The sequence below is a fragment of the Dipteris shenzhenensis genome, chromosome 17 (genome assembly GCF_047967505.1).
Source record: "Dipteris shenzhenensis isolate YYH24624 ecotype China chromosome 17, Dip_SZ_1.0, whole genome shotgun sequence".
In the NCBI taxonomy this organism is placed as follows: domain Eukaryota; kingdom Viridiplantae; phylum Streptophyta; class Polypodiopsida; order Gleicheniales; family Dipteridaceae; genus Dipteris; species Dipteris shenzhenensis.
Window position 1 is genome coordinate 53,210,466 of NC_141612.1, and position 26,779 is coordinate 53,237,244.

Consider the following 26,779-nt stretch of genomic DNA (forward strand, 5'->3'; position numbering starts at 1 on the left):
ATCCTGCATAGCCATGGCTGTGGTAAGCTGTTGGCTGAACTCTTGTTCTATCTGGCGAAAAGCACCCTGGAGCGTAGAGGAAAGGGCATCCAAAAACTATGTCTACCCTGCCTGCACTTCTCGGGATGCATGAGAGAGAGGCTAAGTGGAAGGAACCTTTGCACCAGCAATGGATGCAACCACTCTGGCACGCACTTGCTCATATTGAGCAGTCTCATCAGTGTCATGCAATATATCACGAGGGGCACGCTTCGGTGCCATGGTGACGGGCCCTGATGAGAGGAGCTCGAATGTAGGCAAGGAGAAATGGATAGCAAAACCCTACGTAATTGAGCACCTGAGATAGTGCGTGGAAACACGAAAATGTCAATGGAGAGGCTCGAAAGAAAGGTCGTCGAAGAAGCTTCGAAACGGAGCCAAAATGCCTCCAAACGAGCTGTGAAAGGCCCCTAAAAAAAGGCTGAAAAGTGAACTGTTTACCCCTTCTTCCTCTCTTTTTTTTTCCCCCCGAGTGGGTGGCGGATCTCTGAGTCACCTAGGACAGTTAGGACTCCTAACCTAAGACTGGTAAGATAGTTGCGACACTGACTTTGTCTAACTAACCCTCCTTGTAACCCTAGTTAGTACTAACCTAACCGAGGTCAAACTAACCAAACCTAAACCTAACCCCTAACTAAACTAACCCTAGTTATAGTCTAACCTAAGGCTAGGACATTGTAGACTAAGGTTTGCAGGGCGACGGAGGCGGCACGCGAATGGCGGAGCAGAAGGCGGTCAGGCGAAGACGAGGTCTGGAGGCGAGGTCAAATTTCAGGAGCACGTCGAATTTGCAAGACGGGGACTTGCAGGACAGCTCACAGCCCGTCGAACAGGCTCACGGCGAGGACTTGCAGGACTTGCAGGAGTGGAAAGCAGGCGGCGGTCTTTGGCTCACGTAGCACGACGTTTGGCTGGTTGCTGCAATCTTGCAACCATAGCGGTGGCAAGACGACCCTACCACTGTGACGATCAATCTGTGCACTTGGAGCTGCGTGTGTCAAGAGGTACCAAGAGGGCATGCTGGAGCTTGTAGCTGCCCGCAGAATAGGTCCGGACATGTCTTGCAACGTATACCCAGTTCTGGGTTCGTGGCTAGAAAAGGGTCGTCGATGCAACTCTATAGCTGAGGCGCAAACTCTATCGATCAAATGTTGGCGTAGCAACTGTTAGAATCCGAGATGCAGAGTGAAGGTGAAGCAAAGGTGCCAAAGAGCGTTGCTCTGATACCAATGTAGTGAAGGGGGAAGGGGCAGACTTAGAGATGGGGAGAGAACCGTATAAGGAAGGAAGGAGAAAGAGAGGAGAATGGAAGGAGAGAAAAAGAGAGAGAAGGATGAGGGGATAGAGAGATAGAGAGAGAGAAAGTGTGAGCGTAGGCAGGAAGGAGAAAGGGAGCGTAGATAGGATTAGATATCACATCAAAAAGTACATAGTAGGGGGTGGATGGAGACTTATATAGTCCCTCCACATTTTCCACCTAAAGGGCCTCTAACTTGGCCTCTTTTTCCCCTTCATTACACTTATTGTACAAATTTCATGGATCGAGGTTGCACAATCAGCTCGAGGATGGATTGAACAAACTCAAGATCCTTAGTACCTGGCAAGATACAACCTATTCCTTGTTTCTGAGGGGGGCGATTCGATGGACTTGTGTGCCTGGGTATCTTTGGTGCACTCATGACTTGGATGAGTAGTGTCACCAGTGAGTGGTGATGCGATTGTACCACCATTCCAGGTTGGTTTCAATTGTTGAAGGATGGTGAGGAGCATGATTTAGAGATACCGGAGGTGCAGTTTCTTGGACCTGATGATGACGAGATCTTCAGCTTGTTCCTAAGAGCCTATGATTGGAAGCTGATGGAGCTTCTCTTTGATAGGATGGGAGAGGACCCACACTGTGTCCTCGAGAGGAATGTGTTGGAACAGGAAAAAGGGGCTTGACACCTTGCATAGGCATGGTGTAGTCATGTGGGCATATTTTATTGGGCATATATGATTCGTTAGTGGCCTGCCACATGGGTAGCAACCAAGCTGCCACATGGGTAGCAGCCTGTAATCATCCACTTTTTGTCTTGCAGATCTATGAAGTAAAGCAATATTCCACAATTTTATGCAAAGCAATATTCTACAATTTTTTGCGAAGCAACATTTGCCCTTCCCCTTCAAGAGAGCATGAGAGGTTTCATATTATTTATTGAAGGATTGATAGATGAAAAGAGAGAGAGAGCAAGGTACAAAGAGTCGCACGAGTCTTAGCCATCACGTCAACTAGGATAATAGAAAAAGAGAGTACAAGGTACTTGTACCTAGACCTAGGACTAAGTGTCCTAGGTGTCACATAGGACTAAGTGTCCTATGTGGCCTAAGAGGCACTAACACTATAAGTGCCTATATTTATGCCTACAAGGCACATACCATGGCCTATAGGGCATCACTAGAACCACTAGGAGATGGCCTACAAACCCCCCTCCATGGGATGGGCTGAAGTATTCTGGAAACGTCTTAGAATACCTAGTATTTTCTAATCATGGTGGCACATGTTCATCCAAAAGGATATAGCCACCTATGAATGTACAAGGGATGTCAAATCATGTAATGTCAGATCATGTAACAAAGGGAACCAAGTGTAAAGCCTGTCGGAAGACTTCGAACTTGGGACGAGGAAGTGCCTTTGTAAACAAATCTGCTATGTTGTCCTCTGTGGGAAGATAGGACAACTCTATGTCTCCTGCTGACAACCGCTCCCGAACATAATGATAGTGAACTTCAATATGCTTGGTACGCACATGAAACACTGGGTTACGCGCAATAGCCACAGCACTCTGGCTGTCAGTGTAGACCATAGTGGAGGATGTCTGCCGAATACCAAGATCTGTAAGTAACTGTCAAAGCCAAACACACTCTACTGTAGCGGTGAAAGCTGCCCTGTACTCAGCCTCACAGCTAGAGGTGGCAACTGCCGGTTGCTTCTTGCTAAGCCAAGAGATACATGAATTGCCAAGCAAAAAACAATTGCCGGTATGTGACACTCTGGTGTCAGAACATCCTACCCAGTCACTATCCGTGTAAGCATGCATGGTAAGCGAACCCTGATCACATAGAAGAGGGCTAAATCATGAGTGCACTGAGATATATGAAGACTCTCTTCACTGCCTGTCAATGATGTGAACTGGGCATGTGCATGAATCTGCTGAGCTGAGATACTGCATACTGTAAGTCAGGTCTGGTGTGACATAAATAAATAAGGCATCCAACAGCCTACTGATAAAGAGTGATATCACATGGTGGGCTCCCATCATGAGCTGAGAATTCGAAGCCAGGGTCCACTGGAGTAGAGATTGGCTTGCAATCCTCGAATTGAAAACGACCAAGGAGCTGTCCAATATACTTGGACTGAGACATCATGATACCCCCATCAACATGAGCAAACTGAATGCCCAAATAATAATGGAGCTGTCCCATGTCTGACACGTCAAAAATCTGCTGCAAATCAGCCTTGAAAGCTGCAATTTGCTGAGTATCTGGGCCCGTGATGAGCATATCATCCACATATAAAATCAGATCCACTCCCACGGACATAAAGAGTGGGTTCTGTGGGACTATTCTAAAAACCAAGGGATAGTAAGTGTGCATGAATTTTGGCATACCATGCCCTGCGTGCCTACTTCAAACCATAAAGGGCTTTGCTAAGCCGGCATACCTTATTTTCAGAATTAACAACCTCAAAGCCAGGAGGTTGTGTGACATATACTTCTTCCTGCAGATCCCCATGAAGAAAAGCAGTCATGATGTCAAGTTGGTGCACTTCCCAATGATGATGGGCTGCAATGGCAATGACACATCTAATGGTAGTAATCCTCGATGTGGAAACAAATGTCTCCTCAAAGTCAATGCCTTGTTGTTGGGCATACCCTTTTGCAACAAGACGGGCTTTGTATCGATCTATGCTACCATCAGATTTCCTTCTTAATTTGTAGACCCATCGGGTACCAATGGCATGCTTGCCAAGAGGGAGATCTACTAATTCCCATGTGTCATTTTTGGCAATGGAGCAAGGAGTGCAAACTCAAGAAAGTGACCATGCATCTGTCTATTCCCTGATCTTGTCTGGGCAGCAAAAGGCTGATCTTGTTTGCTGTCCCTCAATGTATCAAGAAGCCATCTGGAAACTTGCCTTTGCTGTCTATTGACAGCTCTTTTTTCAATGACTGCATCATGAATAGTAGGACCATTTTGTGCTGGAAGGGACACCTGCAAATCAGCATGGGGTAGTGGCTGATTATTGCTTGGTGGAGGGCCTATAGGAGGCTCATGTTGCTGGTCACAGTCCTCTTCTGAGGATGGCAGAGGTAACCAAGATTCAAAGGCATCAAACATGTCAACATCTGGCTTAGCTTTGCAGTCCACAAGAGAAGAAGCTGAATGTTCAGCAAAGATTACATCTCTACTGACAATAATCTTCCCAATATTTGGTTGATATAACCGATACCCTCTGCTCTCCTGGCTGTAACCAATAAATATGCATTTGATTGCCTTGTCATCAAGCTTATGTCTCAGCTGAGATGGTACATGAACATATGCAAGAGACCCAAAAACTCTCATGTGTGAAAGTGAAGGCTTCCTGCCTTTCCATGCTTCATAAGGTGTAACAATCTTCAATGCCCGTGTAGGCGATCTATTCAGCACATAGTTGGCGCACATCACTGCATCAAGCCAAAATTTATTGGGCAAGACTTAGCCTTAAGCATGCATCTGGCCATCTCCATTGTGCACCTGTTTTTCCTTTCATAAACAAGATTCTGCTGAGGAGTGTAAGGAGTAGTGCATGAGTGAATAATGCCCCATGAAGACAGAAATGCATCAAACTCCTTTGACATATACTCTCCTCCCCTATCTGTGTTGAGGGTGACAAGCTTGCATCCTGACTCATTCTCAACCATATTCAACCACCTTTAAAAGCATGAGAAAACTTCATATTTGGCTTTTAAAGGATATACCCAGCAATATCTTGTGAAATCATCAATGAGAGTCATGAAATATTTGTACCCTCCAATGGCATTTGTCCTCATTGGGCCACAGACATCACTGTGCACTAGCTGCAATTTCCTTCGTGAGAGTTTAGGACAATTCTTTTGAAAAGGAAACCGATGCATCTTACCCAAAAGACAACCCTCACACACATGTTTGGAAACTGTGCGAGTTTGAGGTACATCATTTGCCATCTGCTGTGAATGTAGCTTTGCAAGAGCTCTACAATTGAGATGACCCATTCTCTCATGCCAAAGCTGAATTTCAGCAAGCTGTGAATCTGAAATAGCAAATGCTTCAATAGAAAGTGCAGCTGAGTGATGATCAAGGTGATAAAGCCCCTTTTGCAAAGTGCCAGTGAGAACTATGGCATTGTCATCACGAAGATCATAAACTAGGCATCTGTAGCCATCAAAAATCACTCTGAAACCTGAAGTAGCAATTGCTGAAATTGAGATCAGGTTGACTTCAATTCCACGCACAAAGAGAGCATTTGTCAAAGTGACAGGATGACTTGAAATAGATGTGAGCTGCACATCTTCAATTCCTTTTACAGCATATGAAGCATTATTAGCACATGTGACAGTCCCCCCTCGAGGTGCATCAGCTAAAGAGTGAAACAACTGTCTGCAAGATGTGACATGCTTGGAAGCACCACTATCAAAGTACCAGGACTAAGCATCATTAGCAATAAAGAATGCATCAGCTTTGGAGGGATCAAATGAGCAATGGACAGCCCATGCCCAATCATCCTGAAGAGCACGTGCATGTGAAGCATCTACTGGCTCATGGGATTCAATGGCATGTGAGGCATTAACTGTTAATCCTGCTTTCTTTTTCTCCGAAGCAATGCGCTTCCTGCATTCTGAAATGTCATGTCCAGGCTTGCGACAATAGTTGCATCTTTTCTTCTTTGACTTATCTGCTGTATTTTTAGATGCATGGGAAGAATTGGAGCTGCTATGCGCAAATTTTGGCTTGCCCATAGGCTTGGAAGCCTTGCCTCTTCCTGTCTGCTGTGAAGCAAATGCATGATCAGGAATAATGGCTTGTCTATTAGCTCGACTTTGCTCTTCCTGCAAAAGCAAAGTAACTAGCTGATCAAAAGAATAGTGGTCTAGATTACCCATGGCCACTAATCGAAGGGTTGTAGCAAACCCTTGATATGTATCTGGCAGTCCATTCAGTGTGGTACTGACAAGCTGTGAATTTGGCACCACCTCATCAATGTCGGCAAGTTGTTCCATGAGGTCCTTGACCTTTGTCAGGTATGCATCCACAGCGTCACCTTCATTTATACTGACTTCCTATAATTGCCTTCTCAAATATGCAACACGTGCTTCATTGCGAATCTGATAGAGAGAAGCCAATTTATCCCAAGCATCCTTTGCTGTCCTGCAAGACCGGATGTGTGGAATAATGATTCTCTTGCATGATAAAGCAATACATGAATGTGCATTTGCATCTCTTGCATCCCATCTTGACTGTTCCTAAGTTGGAAGAGCAGCAGCACGAGTGCTAGAGGAAGAGGCATCAGGAGAAGTACCCCCCTGCAGAGGGACCAGCAGTAGAGGCAACCACTGTAGCATTGGCTGGCCTCAGATCAACCCCAGAAATGATATTCCACAAATGCTTTGCAACAAGAATATGTTTCATGAGATAAGACCACATCGGATAGTTGGTGCCATCCAACTTATCATCTTCACGAAGAACGCCAAATAGATCTTGATTGTTTCCAGCCATAGCAAATGTGATACCTTGAAAAAGACCAGAAAAACCAAAAGCCTCAAGGCTATCACTGCAAAAAGTTGTCTGTCCAAAAATGACAACAAATATCTGCAAATTTCCAACCCAAAACAAAGGGCAAATGCACATCTGACCCAAATGTAACTGTGGCAGGCAATGTTCACTGCAAAAACACCAAATCTGGCAAAAGCCCCAAATTTAATGAGGGCAAATAGGCCAAAAAGAGGGCAAATGCAGAAAAGCCCCAAATTTTGCTGAAATTTTTGCAAATGTGACCCAATGTATGCGAATCTCACTCAATGTCCTAAAAAAAAGACTCAATGTCTGAAAATCTAACTCAATGTCCTACAAATGTGACTCAATGTTCTCCGATCTGACCCAATGAATTGCAATCAAACGAGAAATTGCAGATCAAATCCCAAAAGAAATAGCCTCAAGGCTTGCAACTGCAAAATTAGGACTGCTGTCCACAAATTGACTGCAAAAGTGCACCTGTCCCAAAGTGAAGACCTCAAAATATAGGCTTTCCAAACTATTGAAAAGTTTGATAAACCTTCAAACAGTAAAAGCAAGTTAAGGACAACAAAGATCCTCAAAAACCTCAAATTTTGAGAGAGTCCACACAAGCTGTACGACAGCTGTTCTGTATGGAATAGATATGATGCAGTTGTACAAACGTACGGTGCACGTCCAGTGTACGATGAACGTACAATCGCACAGATCAAGTACGAAGAGCAGTACGGTACCTTGTACGGGCAAGTACGTAGTGCATTACAACGTGAATCCAATGTACGACGCAAGAACGGAGACTGTATGAACCAGTTACTACACCTTCCGTACGCCTGTATGGAAGATGTACGTGATGCAGGTACTGATGTGTACGACGATGCAAGTACGATACGCAAGTACAATGGCTCAGGTATGGAACGCTACGATTGCTGTACGGAACACATGCAGGATGCACGACGCAAGTACGTACGGACTGTACGAAAAAGGAGCGCAGGAAGCAAATCTGGGCTCTGATACCACTGAAGGGTTGATAGATGAAAAGAGAGAGAGAGCAAGGTACAAAGAGTCGCACGAGTCTTAGCCGTCACGTCAACTAGGATAATAGAAAAAGAGAGTACAAAGTACTTGTACCTAGACTTAGGACTAAGTGTCCTAGGTGTCACATAGGACTAAGTGTCCTATGTGGCCTAAAAGGCACTAACACTATAAGTGCCTATATTTATGCCTACAAGGCACATACCATGGCCTATAGGGCATCACTAGAACCACCAAGAGATGGCCTACATTTATGAAGTTTGTGGCTGTATATTTGTGTGTGCACTTTCAGAATTGAAGTGTGCTCTATCTACTTGTGCACGTGAATGGCAAGCAAACTTCACTTTAGATTACTTGTGTTCATAGTTGGTGATTGATGCAAGGTCATTATTTATTTAACATGGTGTCGGAACTAGAGATACATGCTTAGGTGTATTCTCCATGAGTATCACCTTTGCTTCAGGTATCTCCATTGCTACAGGCATATTTGAAGAAGGCAGCTCCACATGAGTACTCTCCGATAGAGATGGCAAGCTTGCAATAACTGCTGAATTCTCATCTTTGTAAACTTCCTCAATATTGAATTCTCGACCCCATTCTGAGACAATAGCAGCCTCCACCTGTTCATGTTCAAGGCGTGCTGGGGGCATTGTGTAATAGGGAATCTTTCCTGAGAGGGCAAATAAAATTCAAGTTTAAGTATATCCATAAATAAGATGACCACACACACCAAACCATATAGAAGCAGATAAAAGCATATATCTAGCAAAAGATTATGCCACTCAAATTAGCAATGCATTTAAAACTTAAAATCCAAACTTTGCAGTGGCTATATTAATAATAATTAACTATGGAAGGAAAGATGTTCATTTCTACCTTCATTCCAATCTCTAAGGACAATCCTGGCAGCTGCAGCTAAGTCCATTACTCCTCCTTTCTTCAGCTTCCCACGAACTGTAGCCACTTGCTGCAAAAACTCGTCCGGTGACCCGAAGCTTGGAATCTTGTATACAGACATCATTTTCTCACAGGGACATAACCTCAATATCTCTTTCACTGCACATTCAAACAGAACTAAAATCAAAACATGAATCTCACAACTAAAAAACTTTCAAGACTGAGCAAGAATATCACTTGCTCTCTCCCTCTTCTTTATCTCTCTTCTCTCTTCCTCTCCTCGCCACCCTACATCAGCCTCTTTCCTTCAAAAAAGAACCAAGTCAACAATGTAAGAGAATGCAACATACACATGACAATGAAAGAAGATTTTGCTATGGTTTACGCTACCACAAATTAAAGTTCTGCAACAAATGCCTTGAAGAGCCACTCATCAAGATACAAGTCCAATCCAAAGTAGTGTACACTCCATGGAAAAGTGCATCAAGAGAAAATTCCACAAAACCCAAACTACAGTTACATATGTCGACATGAATGGGTCACATCTATAGAAAGAAAGAAAGAAAGTCTATTAACGTCCACTGGAGACCAAAAGGTCTATGGGACAGCAAGAAACCCTCTAGTACATCTGCTTTAGGGAGGGCACATGGCAGCTCACAAGGAGTGCAAAAAGCAACCCCAATTATTTAGAGTACCTACATGATATTTTGGAAGAGTAAACAGCCATACATCAGTTTAAGACTGAGAGTCTTTTGGTTTTGATTTAAACTCTTTGATTAGTGCTACCCCTTCACGGTAAACTGCCCATTTTCCATCCTTTCTGGCAGCCCTGACTTTAGCTAATTCAGTTGCCTTAATCTTGAGTTGAGTTTGTGTAAGCTCCTCTCCTATCCATACTTTGGTGCCCTTCAGCTTGTAAGATTGTCGAAGAAGCTTGATCCGCATATCTTTTGACTTCAGTGTAAGGATTGCATGACCTCTATAGTACAAAACAGAAGCTGGCCTGGAGTCGTCATCATCCTGCTCATCATCATTCACCCATTCGATGTTGGGCAAACTTGATTTGATCTTTGTCAATATTTCACTATATGTATCCTCCTCTTTGTACCAATCTTTTGAGAGCCCCCCTATTCTAATCTTCAGCGCATTATCACATCTAGCTTCGTGTTCTTTAATCTCTACTTGGATATCAGACTTGCTTGCTTTGTTGTCCACTTCCACAAACACTTCCTTCCTAGTAGTTTGTACTTCAGTGTGAACAAGATCTTTGACTGTAGAGACTAGCTACGAGATAGGGGCGGAATCCTTACAAGATTTTACAACCTCATCAATTACTGCCTGCTTACCAAGCCCTTCCAAGATGTGAAGTCGGGCCTTTACTTCTGCCAGCTCCAATCGTAGCTCTCTCATTGCCTGCTACAAATAAAAAATCTGATCCTGTTGCCTGAGGATGGACTGTTTTGAGCCTTCTTGTTGGTAATTCCATGCATATGGAGAGGGTGTCATGGCTACAACTATAGAGTACCGAGTCCTAATGGATGTTGAAGGAGTTGAGGGGGTTGAGGGGGACTTGGAGGAGAGGGTAGGCCAATCCATAGGTAGTTGGCTGTATGATGAACCCCTTGGCTTAACCTAACCCCGGGTTAGGTTGAGGGTTTAGCCCAACTCGGGGTTAGGGAGGACTAGAACTAGACTAGGATTAGACTAGGTACGGACGGGAGATATTGAGGATGGAGAGGTGTTGACGGGTAAAGGTACAGCTGTACAAAAGGTACGGCTGTACGGAAGGTAGGGGAGATGCTGTACGGGTGGTACGGTACAAAAGGTACGGAGGCTGTTCAAGAGAGAGGGTGTACGGAAGATACGTTGAGGCTGTACGGAAGGGATGGTACTGCAGAGGCTGTACGGGAAGGTACGAAAGGTACGATGTGAGAGCTACGGAAGGCTACGTACGGAAGGTACAGGAGGCTACGTATGGAAGGTATGGGAGGCTACGTACGGAAGAAGATGCATGGGGCTCATGATTGCATGAGAAATAGAAGGAAAGATGAAGGATGAAGATGAAGAGGCTGCCATATGGGCAGCAGACAGGCTGCCATGGGGGTGGGTAGAAAACAGTTGTAGGCTTACCTGGACCTAACCTTTTAGACAGATCTGAAGGGACAGCCATCCCGCAACACATGGGCGCTGACACAGGGCAGGGTTGCAGCGAGGTTATGTCCCCAAGGAAGGGTATGGAGAACTGCACAGTGGCCTGAGGCATACAGCCCACAGTATGGGCACCAGGGATGGTGTAAGGCCCAGCCAAAGTGGGCCTGGTAAAGGACTTTATATAGGGAAGCAAAGGAGCTGGTCAATCTGTTCAGATCAGCCACAGCACAGACCAGGTTGGCCAACCAGAACTGGTCAGTCCCATTCAGGGCCAGTCGGCCAGAATTGGAAGCCCTTGAGCCCTATTAAAGACCCCCTTTGGGGGGGCACACAAAGTATCCATTCAGCCAGTCTGCAAGGCTGTAAAGGCTTCTCATAAGCACACCCACACCAAGGGCATTAGGAGAGAACAGTGAAGGACAGCAGCAAGGGATAGATCAAGGAAGACTTTCGGCCCTAAGAAGTGCAGCAAGGCACTAAAGAAGGTGAAGACTTCAGCAGTGGCAGGTGCAGCAGAGGCACCTACAGCAGTAGCAGCAGACTTCAACACTTGTGTAGAACCCATTCGGTGAGCACAACACTCAGGTACAGGAAGATAGCAGCCGTAATCATTTTAAGGCTCTCCCTGAACCACAGAATCGCTCTTTCGCGAAGCACACATGAATGGCAGATTGGCAACAGTGTGTGACCTCAGTTCCAGCAATAGTAGGCAACACCCGGCTGTCCACAGAGTGTGGTTTGTGAGTGCACCTTTTGTATCTATTTTTGGTTCTATCTTTGGACTTTGTGATTCCGTTACCAGTTGCCATATCTTGCTGTCTGCTTCAGATCTGAGCGTGGTGTTCATTTGTCTAATTGTGTGTGCACACCCTGGGATCTAGAGTGCTCAGGTGTGATCGTGTGGATGATATATTTTTCTGATGCATGTCACATGGTGCCAAAAGTCATAATGTGAGCGAGAGATACTTGATTAGATATTCCAACAACACATGCTAAATTGATATCTCTCAGGTATTAACATCCAGGTTTGAGCACAACACTCAGGTACAGGAAGATAGCAGTCGTAATCATTTTAAGGCTCTCCCTGAACCACAGACTCGCTCTTTCACTAAGCACACATGAGTGGCAGATTGGCAACAGTGTGTGACCTCAGTTCCAGCACTAGTAGGCAACACCCGGCTGTCCACAGAGTGTTGTTTGTGAGTGCACCTTTTGTATCTATTTTTGGTTCTATCTTTGGACTTTGTGATTCCATTACCAGTTGCCATATCTTGCTGTCTGCTTCAGATCTGAGCGTGGTGTTCATTTGTCTAATTGTGTGTGCACACCCTGGGATCTAAAGTGCTCAGGTGTGATCGTGTGGACGATATATTTTCTGATGCATGTCACATGGTGCCAAAAGTCATAATGTGAGCGAGAGGTACTTGATTAGATATTCCAACAAGACATGCTAAATTGATATCTCTCAGGTATTAACATCAAGGTTCCAAAAAAGCCCAAAAGTATCAGGACTGCACACCACATATGCTCGATGTAAGGGTTCAAAATGATGGTTCCCTTATATTCACATACACTAAAGAGACTCCTCTAACATGTAAATCTACACTGTACTATTGGCACCCACTACTCAACACACTATTTCCTTCCCTTTTCTTCTCTCTCTCTCTCTCTCTCTCTCTCTCTCTCTCTCTCTCTCTCAGGTTCATGCCATCTTTCAGACAATGCCGTTCCTCCACAGAGTATGGGCCTTATCCCAGTGGAGATTACTTAGATTAGCATTAGAGTCCTCCAAGCCACTAGCAGAGAGCGGTATTGATACGGCATGGAATGCACGGATATCCACGTAGTTTGGTAGTCACGGCATTCAGATGGACAGACTTCCTCCCTTTCCGTATAGCTTGGATGCACACCTGAGATGATCCAACGAGATGAGATCAACCGTATCATACAGTTGGACCTCCTCCAGCTCCATACATCTAGGGCTTGGGGGGGAGAGGAGTTATCCACCAAGATCAAGTTCTACCATGACCACTTCTTGAGGGTCTCAGAGCACGGTTTTGTCATCAGACCTCAGTATCTTGAGGACAGGAGAGTCTCACATGCGCTGAGGGTCGACATAGGTCAATTGTGAGTCTCATCACATCAGCTGCGGATTGAGGCAAGGAGAGCCGCATGCATACCCAGAGGGCAAAGGACTTGCACACTATGCCAGATGGAGGAGATGGAGACAGAGGAGCATTTTCTATGTGTCTGCCCAGTCTATTATGAGATCAGAGGACGATATCACTGCCTCTTTCTAGAGGGGCATGGCTTTGGTCCACTTACACGGCTAATCGATTTTCACGATCAGGTTTGTGTTGGGCTCTATCTGATTGAGATGCGATGACGGAGAGACACATTAATGCGACAGACCAAAGAGCAGCAAGGACTGATGCCACAGGTCACCAAGATCGACAAATCACAGACATTCTTACAAACTTCTATGCATCTGAGTCAACTACTAGTGAGGCTGAGGGAGAGGAGCTTGATGAGATGAGAGCATCATGTGGCAATGTCTACCACGATGATACCAGACAAGGGACACATGCTCCACATGCGAGACGGAGAGGGACCACAACACGCACAATCAAGGTTCGGTCTATCTCAGCCCTCCTCAGAGGTGACCACCAAAGACGAGGCGTCAACCTTGACGTAGCCCACTGGATCTAGAGATCAAGGAGACCACACCCTCCCCCACGTCGAGAGACAGCTCGACAGACACAGATATGAGAGCTCTTCACATCTCATCAGAGAGCCACTAGGTTACCTAGATATACGAAACCTAAGCATGTACTAGGAGTGCTAACTCTAAGCACTTGATACTTCTCTGTTATTTTGCTCTTGCTACTCTAGTATTTTGACACTTGATTCACTAGTTTAGCACTTTAGCTTTCAGCAAGGGTCTTAGTGAACCCTTTGCTTCAGCCCTTAGTGACTTGTATAAGTTACTTTTTGGCTTATACTTTGTCTCATAGGCCCGCGAGGCCTCTTGCAGACGTTAATGCATCTCTCTCTCTCTCTCTCTCTCTCTCTCTCTCTGGGAGGTGAGGTGGGGAACCACTTGACCTACATGCTTGCAAATGTAGGACATGGTTCAGTTCCCCCAAGCTCCCTTATTGTAAGATTCCTTGAATGCTTCGTAGATATTGTGCCTTTAATCTTTGCTTTTTGAAAAACATATTTTTCGTGTAGTGCATTCTTCCCTAACTTTCTAGTGAAGTACTATGCCACTATGCTAAAAGATTATTTCATGGCCAATTTCTATTAAGAGAGGTCTCTTGGGCATCTCTACGATCTTTTCGCCCAAAGCGCCCTGTGAATCACACCTTCATTACTTTGGTCGAGTAGACTGGCAAGTGCACCAAATTTTAGTCCAAAAAAACTCTTACGAGTATATGCAAGGATCTTGACATGCAGAGCTATCAAAACAGATTAGGTTTAGGTAGTCTGCATCCTCTTATTAAAAAAATGACCTGGCGTCAATACACGGTGTGCATTTGGATGCATCCTTAAATTGTCATGACAAAAGAAATGATTATTTAGTTAATTGATAGCCATTAGAACCTTATTATTGTTAGGCGCCAATTTGATGGTGCGGTTATATGTTTGTATTTAAGATCGATCAAGCGGTGTAAATAGTACCGCCAAACTATGTAACATTGGCCAATGATTAGTTATAAAGATGTGCACACACGTGTCTAGGTCCTAGGGGCAATAGGAAAAGGAAGAGTGCATTAGAGTGCATTGAATGCTAGGTACATGAATCATAGGATAAGGGTAGGTGTAAATGGGAAGATGAAACTTGAGTCATCTCAAGGGACATTAATGAAAGGGTATCACCCTTTCATTGTGAATCTCACGTAGCATTCTCTCTACCACATTGCATTCATCCGCCATCTCTCTCCCCATGCAGGTTGAAATAGAAACAAGTACTCTCACGAAGGCGCACTTCCCCATTGGAGGGCCAATTGGCATTCAAATTCTGCATGCATTGCACACATTTGCATTCTCGAGAAGTCTTCTTCTTCACATTTGGTATTAGAGCAGCGATGGAACATTTGGTATCACAGGAACAGACACGGACGCTGGAGCAGAAGAAGGCTCGACCAAACGAACATGAGACAACGAAATCGGGCAGCAGAACATTCGATGGCACGCATTTGGTATGGACAATGCAGCCTGCTTATTGCATACATTCTGGCCTACAAACAAACCTCTTCTTTCTTCCCAACCCTGAATTCTTGAGGTTCTGAAACAAGGGATTTCTTGAAAATTTTTGGTCTTGAACGGTGAACGGGGTGAACTCTCCCCCCCGCCGTGTGAATGTATCCTTAAAATCCTTAAACCGTGAGGAAAAGAGACCCCCCGTTCTCCCAAACGGAAAGTCGGATTGGAACAAGATTTTAAGGGGGTGATCCACCCACCAAGTACCCCCTATAATGGTATCTCGAGCTCCAATCCACTCAACATAAGTAGCCCAAATAGAGTGTACCAGTTTACAGCAGAAATACAAGAAGAAAAGCATAAAAGAGAGGGAAGAAGAGGTCATTTGAAGAGGTTTTCGAACACAAGCGAAGCGGGAGTTGGATAAGTACCACCAACTCTACAACACTTGACTTTTGCTGTAAGATAAACCCTTTTTTTTTAATTACAGCAAGTCATTCTCTCTTGTATTACTAAAAGGAAAGAATGATAGGGGAAGGGAGATGTAACAATGAACTTATTCCTTTTCCTCCATTACCCCAAGGAGAGAAAGAACACCTTCACCCCCTCCTGAAGAGGATGGATTAGGTGAGAGTTACACACATCTTGAGTATGATAACCCACAAATAGATTTACAACAGTCTCTCCTTCAAGAACCTCTTGATAGGGAGTTCTCCTTTCATAATGAAAGAAGAAATGAGACCAGCCAAGAACAAGGTAATGAGTTTACACCTTCATCGAAACCCAGCACACATGGATTACAATCCAAGTGCAAGAGGAAGAGAGGAGACTCATGTTGATAAGCTGATTTTCCAGCTTAGCAATATGATTGAGCAGTCCATTATGTCAAGATTAGGGACTAAGAGGACTTTAAACTTTGGGGATGAAGAGTTGAGTACCCCTTCTAAGAGGTCCGAATTCCAACCACGAGAGAGAATTGAGTTCCCCAAATATGATGGGGCAAGGGAGGCTGACAAAATCCTCAATTGGATTCGCCATTTTGAGCTATACTTTGCCCATCAAGACAAGACTAAGCAAGAGAAGCTCACTCTTGCCACATTGCATCTACAGAAGGATGCTCTAATGTGGCGGTCTTTGTCACAAACAGGAAAAGATATACCTTTGTAAGACTAGAATAAGTCCAATCATACAAATTTAGAATTTTTGTTGTTCTAAAGATAAAAAATCTACAAAGAAAATAAAAGAGAAAATGAAAGAGAAGAAAAATGAGGTAAACAAAAACTTTTATGAAAAACAAAAGGAAGACATACTTAGCAAGCAAAGCAACACTTATGTCGTCATCAGTGCCCAAGCATAAGCAACTATATTGGGTTTCTAAAGACCCGCGGAGTCTCTTGGGCAAACCTAGTGCTTACTAAAATATGTCAAATAAACAAAAGAGAATGAAAACAAGAAATAAAGAAGAAACGAAGCAGGTGACTTAAGCAAAAATAAACAAGCAAGTCAAGAAACAAAAACTTCCAAAAAACTAGAATCTCTCTCTCTCTCTCTCTCTCTCTCTCTCTCTCTCTCTCATTTAAAACATAAAAAGCTAAATGGCCCTTTACACTTATGTCTCGTTTCTACAAAGAGGCAAAAATACATTTCTAACTTAGAAAGCACAAGCATACTCAAACAAACTCTCTTTTGAAACAAAAAGAAAAACGGGCTATTCAGCTCCCCGCTTTTTGTTTTCAGCTTATGTTCAATCATTCTAAACAAACCTAAGGCCGAAACACCATAGATAAAAGACTTCATATTTAAGAATGTGCGAACTTTTTTCATTATTTTCCTTGGATTATACCTCTTGTTGTGTAATAGTAAAGTGATCAAATTACTACATTGAGTGATAAAAGACTCCTTAGTTGTACAAAGGCGGGAATGGAATTGGGAAGAAATGACTCCATATTTTGCCAAATCAGAAATGTTTGAGTCAATGTGAGGCATTTTTATAATGTGTAAACCACTATATTCAGGTTGTTCACGTTTATCGTATATATCAACCTCTAATCCTATGGTAGATTGAGAAAGTCTAAGATCTAAGAAAACACAAGAATCCCCTCTTAAAGTGCAGTTCAGTTCACAAGAGTCACGAGGATAGATTCCTTCTCCAAAAGCTCTAGCGTCTTTGTACATAAAGTCTTGAAAGTTAGGAACATCTGGTACAAATAAATCATCTATAAAACGCCTAACTTGACTAAGCCTATTCATAAATGGGCTAAGTTCATGGAGCAACTGAAAGCCACTTTCATGCCACCAAGGCATGAAGAGAACTTAGCCTTTCGTTGGGAGAGGTTTAGATAGTTCGATAATGAGAGTAATGCAAATTTTACAGCCAAGTTTTGGAAACTCTCTCTAGAGTTACCTGAAAAGAGTGAGGAACATAGGAGAAAGAAGAGTTGAGTACCCCTTCTAAGAGGTCCAAATTCCAACCGCGAGAGAGAATTGAGTTCCCCAAATATGATGGGGCAAGGGAGGCTGACAAAATCCTCAATTGGATTCGTCATTTTGAGCTATACTTTGCCCATCAAGACAAGACCGAGCAAGAGAAGCTTGCTCTTGCCACATTGCATCTGCAGAAGGATGATCTAATGTGGCGGTCTTTGTCACAAACAGGAAAAGAGCCTATTCATGAATGGGCTAAGTTCATGAAGCAACTGAAAGCCACTTTCATGCCGCCGAGGCATGACGAGAACTTAATCTTTCGTTGGGAGAGGTTTACGTAGTTCGATAATGAGAGTAATGCAGATTTTACAGCCAGGTTTTGGAAACTCTCTCTAGAGTTACCCGAAAAGAGCGAGGAAGATAGGAGAAAGAAGTATTTAGCAGCCTTAAGCCCAAAAGTAAGGTACGAGGTTGAAATGTTTAACCCGACCACGCTTAAGGACCTCACTAAGCTGGCTGAAGTAGCCGAGAGCAAATTAAATCCTCATAAACCCTTCAATAAGGAGGGTGGGTCAACATCTAAGACCAACAATATACCCACTTTTAGGAAACCAAACTGGTTTAAGAATAATAAAGGGAAGGGTAAAGCTCTTGTAAGGAATGTGAACAGCCAATCATGTCCTGGATAGGTGCCATTTCCTTCTATGACGGACGAAGAGAAGAAGTTGATTAAGGAAGGAAAATGTTTTGGGTGTAAGAAACATAAGCCAAGGCACGTATGGCATAAGTGTCCCATTCTCTTGGCTACAATTGCCAAGACGAATTCAATAAAAGGGAACGTCAAGGCATCCAAGCAGGAGGGTGATGGCTTCTACCTTGTCACCCTCGAAATCTACCGTGATTATTGAATGGTGACACCCTTGGCGAGGTTATCCCTAGAAGGACCTATAACCTCGAGTCTTGCTATCTTATGGATTGTGTTGGTCTTTCTCCGTCAATCCAAGGATCTTTGTATGCATCCCAAAACCCTTTCCGAATTCGAGTGCACCAGGTTAGGCTATTTGCGTTCTAGCGCTTAAAGGACGTGTAGGCACAGGTATGTCCTAGTGGTACCTAGCAATCATCCCAATTGCATTACACATCCTAGTGTGGACCTGCCTCACTAGAACAGGTCAAGGTGATTTCTAGCTTGGGCCTCTGATAGCAAACTGCAGGATTCTCACCCCAAAGCTACCATAGGGTTGGACAATGAGTCCCCTACCCACATAAACAAATATATCTAATTCAATAAGGAAAATTAAATCACATGACAAAGGATATCTTGTTGATCTCGTTCATGACAATAGCATATTGCCAACCAAAAGTTAGTAGAGCGACAACGCTTGTAGGAGCTCCAACAACAAATTGCTCCAGCAAAACAAGAAAAGCATGATGGTACATAAAGACTTTAATCCTAAATCTAGTTTAAATACCTCATGGAGATTAAGGAGAGTGTGAGCTCAAAGAAGAACAAGCCAACATCGTCTTGATTAGCATTCAAGAGATCAAGATGTTTGACAAAGTAGAGAGGGCCCCACACTGGGAGGAGGTCATGAAGATTAAATCGTCTCTAAAGTCCATAATCATACTTGGCAATACCTACAAGCTGGAAGATCATAGATTCCAAATACGTCTTCAAAGTCAAGTACAAATTCGATGACTCATTAAATGAGTACAAGGCTAGACTAGGGTAGCCTTTAACAGAAGGATTCAACTCTCAAGAACACTTGCTCTAAAATAGATATTGACAGAACTTGTTGTACATAGGCAAGCATTAGAAAATAGATGGTGGAGGCTGCATGCTACAACCAACACTCCCGGCAGCGTGTTGTCTCTGTTTTACCCAAGTGCAAGTTTCGAGGGTGTTGATCACCTATAGTCGTGTCGTTGCTCGTTGTAGCATAGGTTTTCACAAGTGCAGCATAGGTCGTCGGGTCGTTTTCCGGTGAGAGGTGTAGATTAAAGCATGGAAAGCAGATCTCATGTGCGCGTGAATGAGAAAGAGGGATTGATTATAACGATTAATGGGTTTAGAAGGGGATTTCAAGGTTAGTAAGGGAGACAGGGTTGAGAGAGTTAACTAGGAGATCCAGGGTTCAGAGGGGGTTGCAGGGTTTAGGAGAAGTCAAAGGTTTAGGAGTGGAAGTCTCCTTCACAGATTCGAGGGGTAAGGGTTGAGGAAGAGGGACAAGGAAGGAGGAGGAAGAGAGGAGAGAGTAGAGGAGGAGGAAGGAGGAGGAGGGAGGGAAAGGAGGAGAAGGGAGAAAGAAGAAGGAAGGAAGAGGAGGGAGGGGGAGGAGAAGGAGGGAGAAAGGAGGAGGAAGAAGAAGGAGGAGGAGGGAGAAAGGAGGAGGAAAGAGGAGGAGGAGGAGGGAGAAAGGAGGAGGAGGGAGAAGAGATGGGAGGAGGAGGAGGAGGGAGTACAAGGGTAGAGAGTGCAAGGGTAAAGGCGTGCTAGAACACGATAGTGTAAGAGAGCATGGACGCAATGGAGATCAATCGCATGAACACAATGGTGAACTTGGAACATTGAATCCCAAAGAGTGGGAGCTTCATTCCATTGAGAGATATTTATATATGTTGGTCTCTACACAATCCGTAGGTACCTCCGTGGTGGGACCTCTTTTGTGGGAGACCTTTTTAACAAGAGTCCCTCCACTTTTGGGAGGACCTTTTGGGTCTCTACACAAAGTGGGGGGACTTTTTGGGTCTCTACACAAAGTGGAGGGGCTTTTTGGGTCTCTACACAAAGCAGAGGGACCTCCGAAAGTGAAGGCTTTTAGTCTTTCTCTCTCTAGATCCTAATTTTGCAAGTATGATTGTATCTTTTCTAGAGAGGATTTCGGCTATCCTCATCCTTTAAGATTTATCATACCATCTTTCAAGCAGAGCTTTGCTTCTACTCTACACACACAATGCTCTCATAGTTGTTGTCCTCGACTGCACTTCTGGCCCTTGTTGCCACAGGGTTAACAACTCCCCTGGACCGACTTGATTACCCATCCCCAGGTTATAGTTGGGTCTGTAGACGATGTTGTGATGCAGTTGTATTTACCCAATGATTATGGTAAAGACGGCGGCAATGATAGATGGAGCGAGCTTCTTGTCGATTTTTTCCTTGTAATCCACAAACACCGTAGATTTCTTGCTCAGTTTTTAAGAAGCCAGTGTCAATCATTTCCTCAAACAAACACACATAACACCCTTGAAGAGATAAGGCCCTTTGAAAGAGGCAACTTCTTGTTTGAGCATCTATCTGTTGATTTGGATTGAAGCTGAGGTTGGGCAAATGGTCGTCAATGGTGAGGGACAACCCCAAGATGACTGCTAAGGCTTCACTGCAAAGTTAGGTGTTACTGGAGTTAGATTCTTGGATAAGGCAATAGTGTTGAGAGGCATGGGCAAATAGGCATCGCAAGGAGTATGGATTAGCGTGGATTTCTGGAAAAGGTATAGAGGATAGTACTGGAGTTAGGTAGGGATGTGAGTAGATCAGAATAGAGAGTGGCAAGATTGGGGAGATTAGATTAAAGGTAGACCACATATTCCTCTGGCAGATCCCTATCGCTTCTGGTAGGCATTGACAACTTTAATTTTGGATTCTTCTGGGAGTTGTAACCCATGGAAGTTGCTAGTGATTATTGCAGTAAAGGTAGGAGTCTGGCTACTACACGAAGAGGAGGGCTTCCCATCAAGCATTCATATAGTAGTATTGCATTAGCCTTTAACCATATGAGATCTGCATGCACTGAGAGATAGAACACATTCCTCTCATCTTCATCCACGTGCTGGCATAGATCTCGGAGATTCTTTGTGCTTATTCGTCTAGTCCAATCAAGACCAGATACTGCATGTAACATTTTGATTTGCAAGTGTTTCCACAGTATGCGTATTCTTTCTTTAAGGTGATCCTCTTGCTGGAGGACTGCAACAAGCTCTTAGTATAATGTAGTGATGCCTTGTATCAAAAGATCTTGTGCTGACCCCTCCGCATCATCATCGGCTTGACCCAGTAGTTGAATTTCTAACTTGAAAATTATAGCTTTTTGATTTTGCCACTCCATGCACTTATCTTTATACTTACCCAATATGGAGGTATATGCAAGCTTTAGACTAAGCTTTAGACTTTGAATTGTTGAGCTGCTTTTGGATGCCCTGGAAATTGATCATTGAACACGCGGAGTTGAAGTATCTCTTCTTCTTGAGTATCCAGTTCAACTTTGGTGTGCACAAGTATCTCCCTTGATGTCATGTCTTCCTTCTCTAGTGCTTGAATTTGACATTCACACTCTTTGAGGCTGTTTTGCAACTCATTGTTTATGTCTAATGTGGCATGGAGCTGATCCTCTTTAAGTAGTAATCTTTCATTTAATTGCACCAATTCCTTCTTGATATCATCACGAGTGGCTTGCATATGAGAGAGGGATAACTCGACCTTTTACTTTTGGTTGAAGGTATCACATAGCTGTCAGGTGTTTATCTTGGAGAGAAACCGTGGCTTATAGGGCATCCTTTCTACTTTCTACTAGAGCATTGTGTGCAAGGAGTTGCTGATGCATTTGTTCTACCAAAGCTTCATAATTTCAATATCGGCACTTTGCAACTTGGATTGGAGTGATGGGAGCATATGCCTTTCCATTTCTCTTTCCTACTCATCTGACACCATGATAGCAAATAATTGAGACCATTGTTGTAACTGTTGGCTATGATGTTGTATGATCTGAAATGTGCTATGGCCTTGCTTGTATTGGACATACAGTTGATTCCCATGTGCGCATGTGGAATTTTGTGGGGGGGGGATGAAGGACAAATTGATGTGTGTGTGTGTGCGCCTATGAGCTAGGAGTCCTATGCTAGGAGTGTGTGAGTGTAGGTGTGCTAGAAGGTTCTAGTGTGATTGAGAGAATCAGGGAGTAATTATAGGATCTAAGGATTCCATCCTGAAATCATTGATGATGTCACAGATGTATGCTCTCTTGCCTATATATTGGGCTTTCTCCATGAATAAAGTTGAGTTCATTGTTCTAGTTCCATTGATGCTCCAACAATCCATCCATTCCTTGCTGTCAAAGGCATCCTCTCGAAAGCCATTCAAGGATATGGCTGAAATGGAGATGAGGTTCTTCTTGATACCTGGGAGAAACAAAACATCCATGATGGTGATCGTATCACCTGAAACTGATGTGAACTCGACTTGGCCAATCCCTTTCACGCGATATGATGCATTGTTGGCACATGTCACTGTGCCACCATGTGGAGCAGCCGTACAATGTCTACAACAGTGATCTGCAAAGAAGAGTGATCTACATGTGGAGACTCATATGGCTGACCCTGCAATCTACAAGAAGTGATGTGCTTGGAAGCACCACTGTCGAGGCACCAATCTGACTTAGAATCTAAGACAGCGGTTTTTCTTCTTTGCATCAGACGGGGCAAAATAAGATGAGTGTCTAGAAGTAGATGAGCCTCCAGAAGGCTTCGGTTTGCTGTAATTTTGCCCGTTCTTTCCCTTATTTTTGTAATTAGCGACAAAAGCCTGATTTGCAATTTGAGAGGCAGCACGATTTGTGCGACTCTGCTACTCTTGCAGGAGAAGGGAAACAAGCTGGTCGAAAGTATAAGTGTTGGGATTGCCCATGGCAACTAACCTCAATGTAGTAACAAACCCCTCGTAGGACTCAGGAAGTCCATTGAGTGTCGTGGACACTACCTGAGCATCTAAAATAATTTCATCCCCACATTAATGAGCTGCTCTTCAAAATCCTTGATTTTCATCCATGCTGTCCCCCTCTTCCATTTTGACATTCTCCAATTGCCTGCGTAAGAAAGCAACACGTGCCTCATTGCGAACCTGGTAAAGGTTAGCCAAGATATCCCACGCAGCGCTCGATGTCTTGGATGACTGAATATGAGGAATGATATGTCTCTTGACTGAAAAGCAATGATAGAATGTGCTTGGGCATCTCTACCATCCCATATTGCCTATTCGGGTATGGGAGGAGGAGCTGGAGTAGTAGTAGAAGAGTGAGTAGATCCAGAGGTGTGGCTGTAAACAGCTGCACTAGCTGTAGCAATAGACGGAGTGGGAGCTACAGAGGGAGGTCGAAGGTCTGATCCTGAGACAATACAAAATTTTGGCAACCAGCAAAAGTTTCACCATGTATGACCACATGGGATAATTGGGTCCATCGAGCTTGTCCTCAGCAAAGAACATACCCATCCAATCGTTGCTTCCCATTGCAAAAATAAATCCTTGAAAGAAAACTGCGTGCTCAAGAGGAGCCTCAAGGCTTCCACTGCAAAATGAGCTGGCTGTCCAAAAATGACAGCAAATGTCAAGCAGTGACCAACCAAACATTGACTGCTCAAACAATGAGGTAAATGCACGTGCTATCCCCAAAAATATGACCTACAAAACAATATCTATACAGTCAAAGGACCCCCCTGCCAAAGATAGCTGTCCTGCAAAAATATCTGCAAATGTATCCAATGATCAATTGAGCTGTAAATGTCCCAGGTGCAGGCTGCGTGCCTCAAGTCTGACAAAACAAGAAGCCCAAATCAAGGGGCAAATGCATAATATATACCCAAATTTAGCCGAATAAAGCAAATGTCACTGCAATGGACAGAAAATCTGGCAAAAGCCCCGAATTCTGATAGGGCCAATATGCCAAAAAGCGGGCAAATATGACTTGCAAAACAATATTTGTCCGGTCAAAGGACCCCTTGCCAAAGATATTTGTCGTACAAAAATATCAGCCCAAAACAAGGAGCAAATGTATCCAATGATCAATTGAGTTGTAAATGTCCTAGATGCAGGCTGTGTGCCTTAAGTCTGACCAGACAACAAGCCCAAATGAAGGGGCAAATGCATAATATACCCAAATTTAGCTGAATAAAGCAAACGTCACTGCAATGGACAGCAACTCTGGCAAAAGCCCCAAATTCTCAGAGGGCAAATATGCCAAAAAGAGGGCAAATTGGAAAAAGCTCCAAATCGTGCTACAAGTTGCAAATGTGACTCAATGTGCTGCAATTCCAAGCCAATGTCAATGTTCCTGCATGCAATGTCTACCAAATTCTCAAAAATGGCTGTACTAAGCCAATGTCACTGCAAATTTCGACAAAATTGATAAAACCCCCAATTTCTAGAAGGGCAAAACGTATGGATAAGAGGAAAATAAAAAGGGTGGCATGTATGGCCCCCAAGTCAACCATATGGTTGACCAAAGAAGTCAACTCATAGAGTTGACCTGACCTACAAGGCTCATACCAGGATTAAGTGCTAACAATATCTTGCTGAATCCACGAACACAACCAAACTCATCCTCTAAAAACACAACACAATGTGCAGTTTCAATTTCATGACAGACGCTCATACAGTTGAAAACCATAAACTCCATCACGCATAGCCAATATGACATGCCCACCAAAGTTATCAGTGCCCCAACGCGTGTAGACCATAGTATTAACATATGCTCTCACATACAAATCCACACACCCACACATACTTGAGCATCCACTTAAAAGAACTTCGTACTAAGTTATTGTTGGCACTCCCGACGTGAAGGGCAGACTCAGCCGTGACAACTAAAGGAGAAGGCAAAGCAAAAAAAGCAGTCCACATTCTCTCCATTCAAGCTACAACTACTTGTGAAAACCATACAATTTCATTTCACTTGCTTCCAAAGGAGCATCTCAGCAAACAAATGCTTAGACAATCTAGCTGATTGGGCAACGCACCACTTACGATAGAAATAATTTATCCCAATATTAGCAAGCCGCAACATGGACAAAAACTCCACGAGGTGAAATTTGCATGTCCGCTAATACGACAAGAACAAATATCTGGATGAATCCGAAAAGTACTTCAAAATACCGTGAAGTCAACATTTCTAGATAGAGACCTAGATGAGCTATATGTAGAAAACAAGGTGTGAGCAATCATTATGTTAAAGAGAGGCTTTGTGCACCGAAGATCACATTGACCTACTAGCCTACACAGCACAATGTTGTTGATTTGTTCACCAAGGCACTACAAAGAAAAGTCTAACACAAAACTATAAGCTTATTTGCTTTTTGGTGATTGATCCATTTCTTTGTGCACAAGGGGGATTTGTTAGATTGTGAGTAGTGCAGTGTGAACACACCCTTGGGGAACTTTTTCTTCTAGTTAGGAGGGTTTTCCCCTTAGGGTTAGCTTCTTTTGTAGACCTCATTTTTGTCATCCTTTGTAAGATGTTACACGACTCCTGCATTCTCAATACATCTCCACATTTTGATGTTCTCCTCTCATCCCCATTCCCAATAAGTGTGAGCATTACAAACCACTTCCACAAACATTGATAATGGGCACGTAAGCCTAGCACTAGGCACGACTTTGGTCCCTGCATTTGAACACCAAACTGCACTACTAGAAATGGAATAATTATACGAGGGGAGTGAATAGAAATACTGAATAAACAGATACATCTAGGAATATAAACCCATGCATCCATGTACATACATGCAGATCTATCACTCAATATTTTTACTTTCAACCACCCAAAAATTGACATGTTATATGCAACAACAGTTTTACACGATGAGTGAACCTTACCAGGACCAAAAGGGTCTTCCAATTTTTCAATCTTTTTGCTATTCCGCAACACAGCAACTTCTTCATTCTCACTTGCCTTAGCTAGGATCACTCCAGGACAATCAAGCAATTTCACATGCTTGTCTAACTGGATCTCTTGTAATACTTTTGTCACACCTGGTGTCGCTCCCACATTAACTGCCCTTGTCCTTTTCATGCTGTTGATCAGACTGCTTTTACCTACATTTGGAAGCCCAACAACACCGACTGTGATTGTCGTCTTGATCTGCAGGAATTAGACCTAGCTAGTTAATAAGGCATGCTTCCAATCTTGGAACAATTGAGAGATCAATTCCAGCTTGAAAGACCAACTGTACGTAATCTTGGTGTGCTAATCTGAATCATTGCATTTGAGTGTTTATACATGCATCCTGTGGTGAAACATAATGGAAATTTGCAGCTTTGAACCCATAGATGATTGAAAGTTGGCACATGCAATATTTCTGTAATATAGGGGAAGAAGGCAGCACGTGTGAAACATGAGAAGAAAAACAAAACCAAGTTTCAAGAGAACAAAGTAACCCATTTACCAATAGCTACCCATTTTATTACAGTAACAACAAAAGCTAA

At 43.5% G+C, this 26,779-nt stretch overlaps 1 protein-coding gene across 1 annotated transcript in view; it reads right to left on the reverse strand.

Moving 5' to 3' along the window:
* Positions 1-26,779, reverse strand: part of NSN1 (GTP-binding family protein) — a 75,563-nt gene that overhangs the window by 38,602 nt on the left and 10,182 nt on the right. Inside the window, exons 6-8 of the mRNA XM_087388420.1 lie at positions 26,171-26,435; positions 8,734-8,913; positions 8,310-8,527 (exon numbers count right to left, since the gene is read on the reverse strand). Of these exons, the coding sequence (XP_087244546.1) occupies positions 8,310-8,527; positions 8,734-8,913; positions 26,171-26,435 (663 nt within the window). The remainder of the gene's footprint in view (positions 1-8,309; positions 8,528-8,733; positions 8,914-26,170; positions 26,436-26,779) is intronic.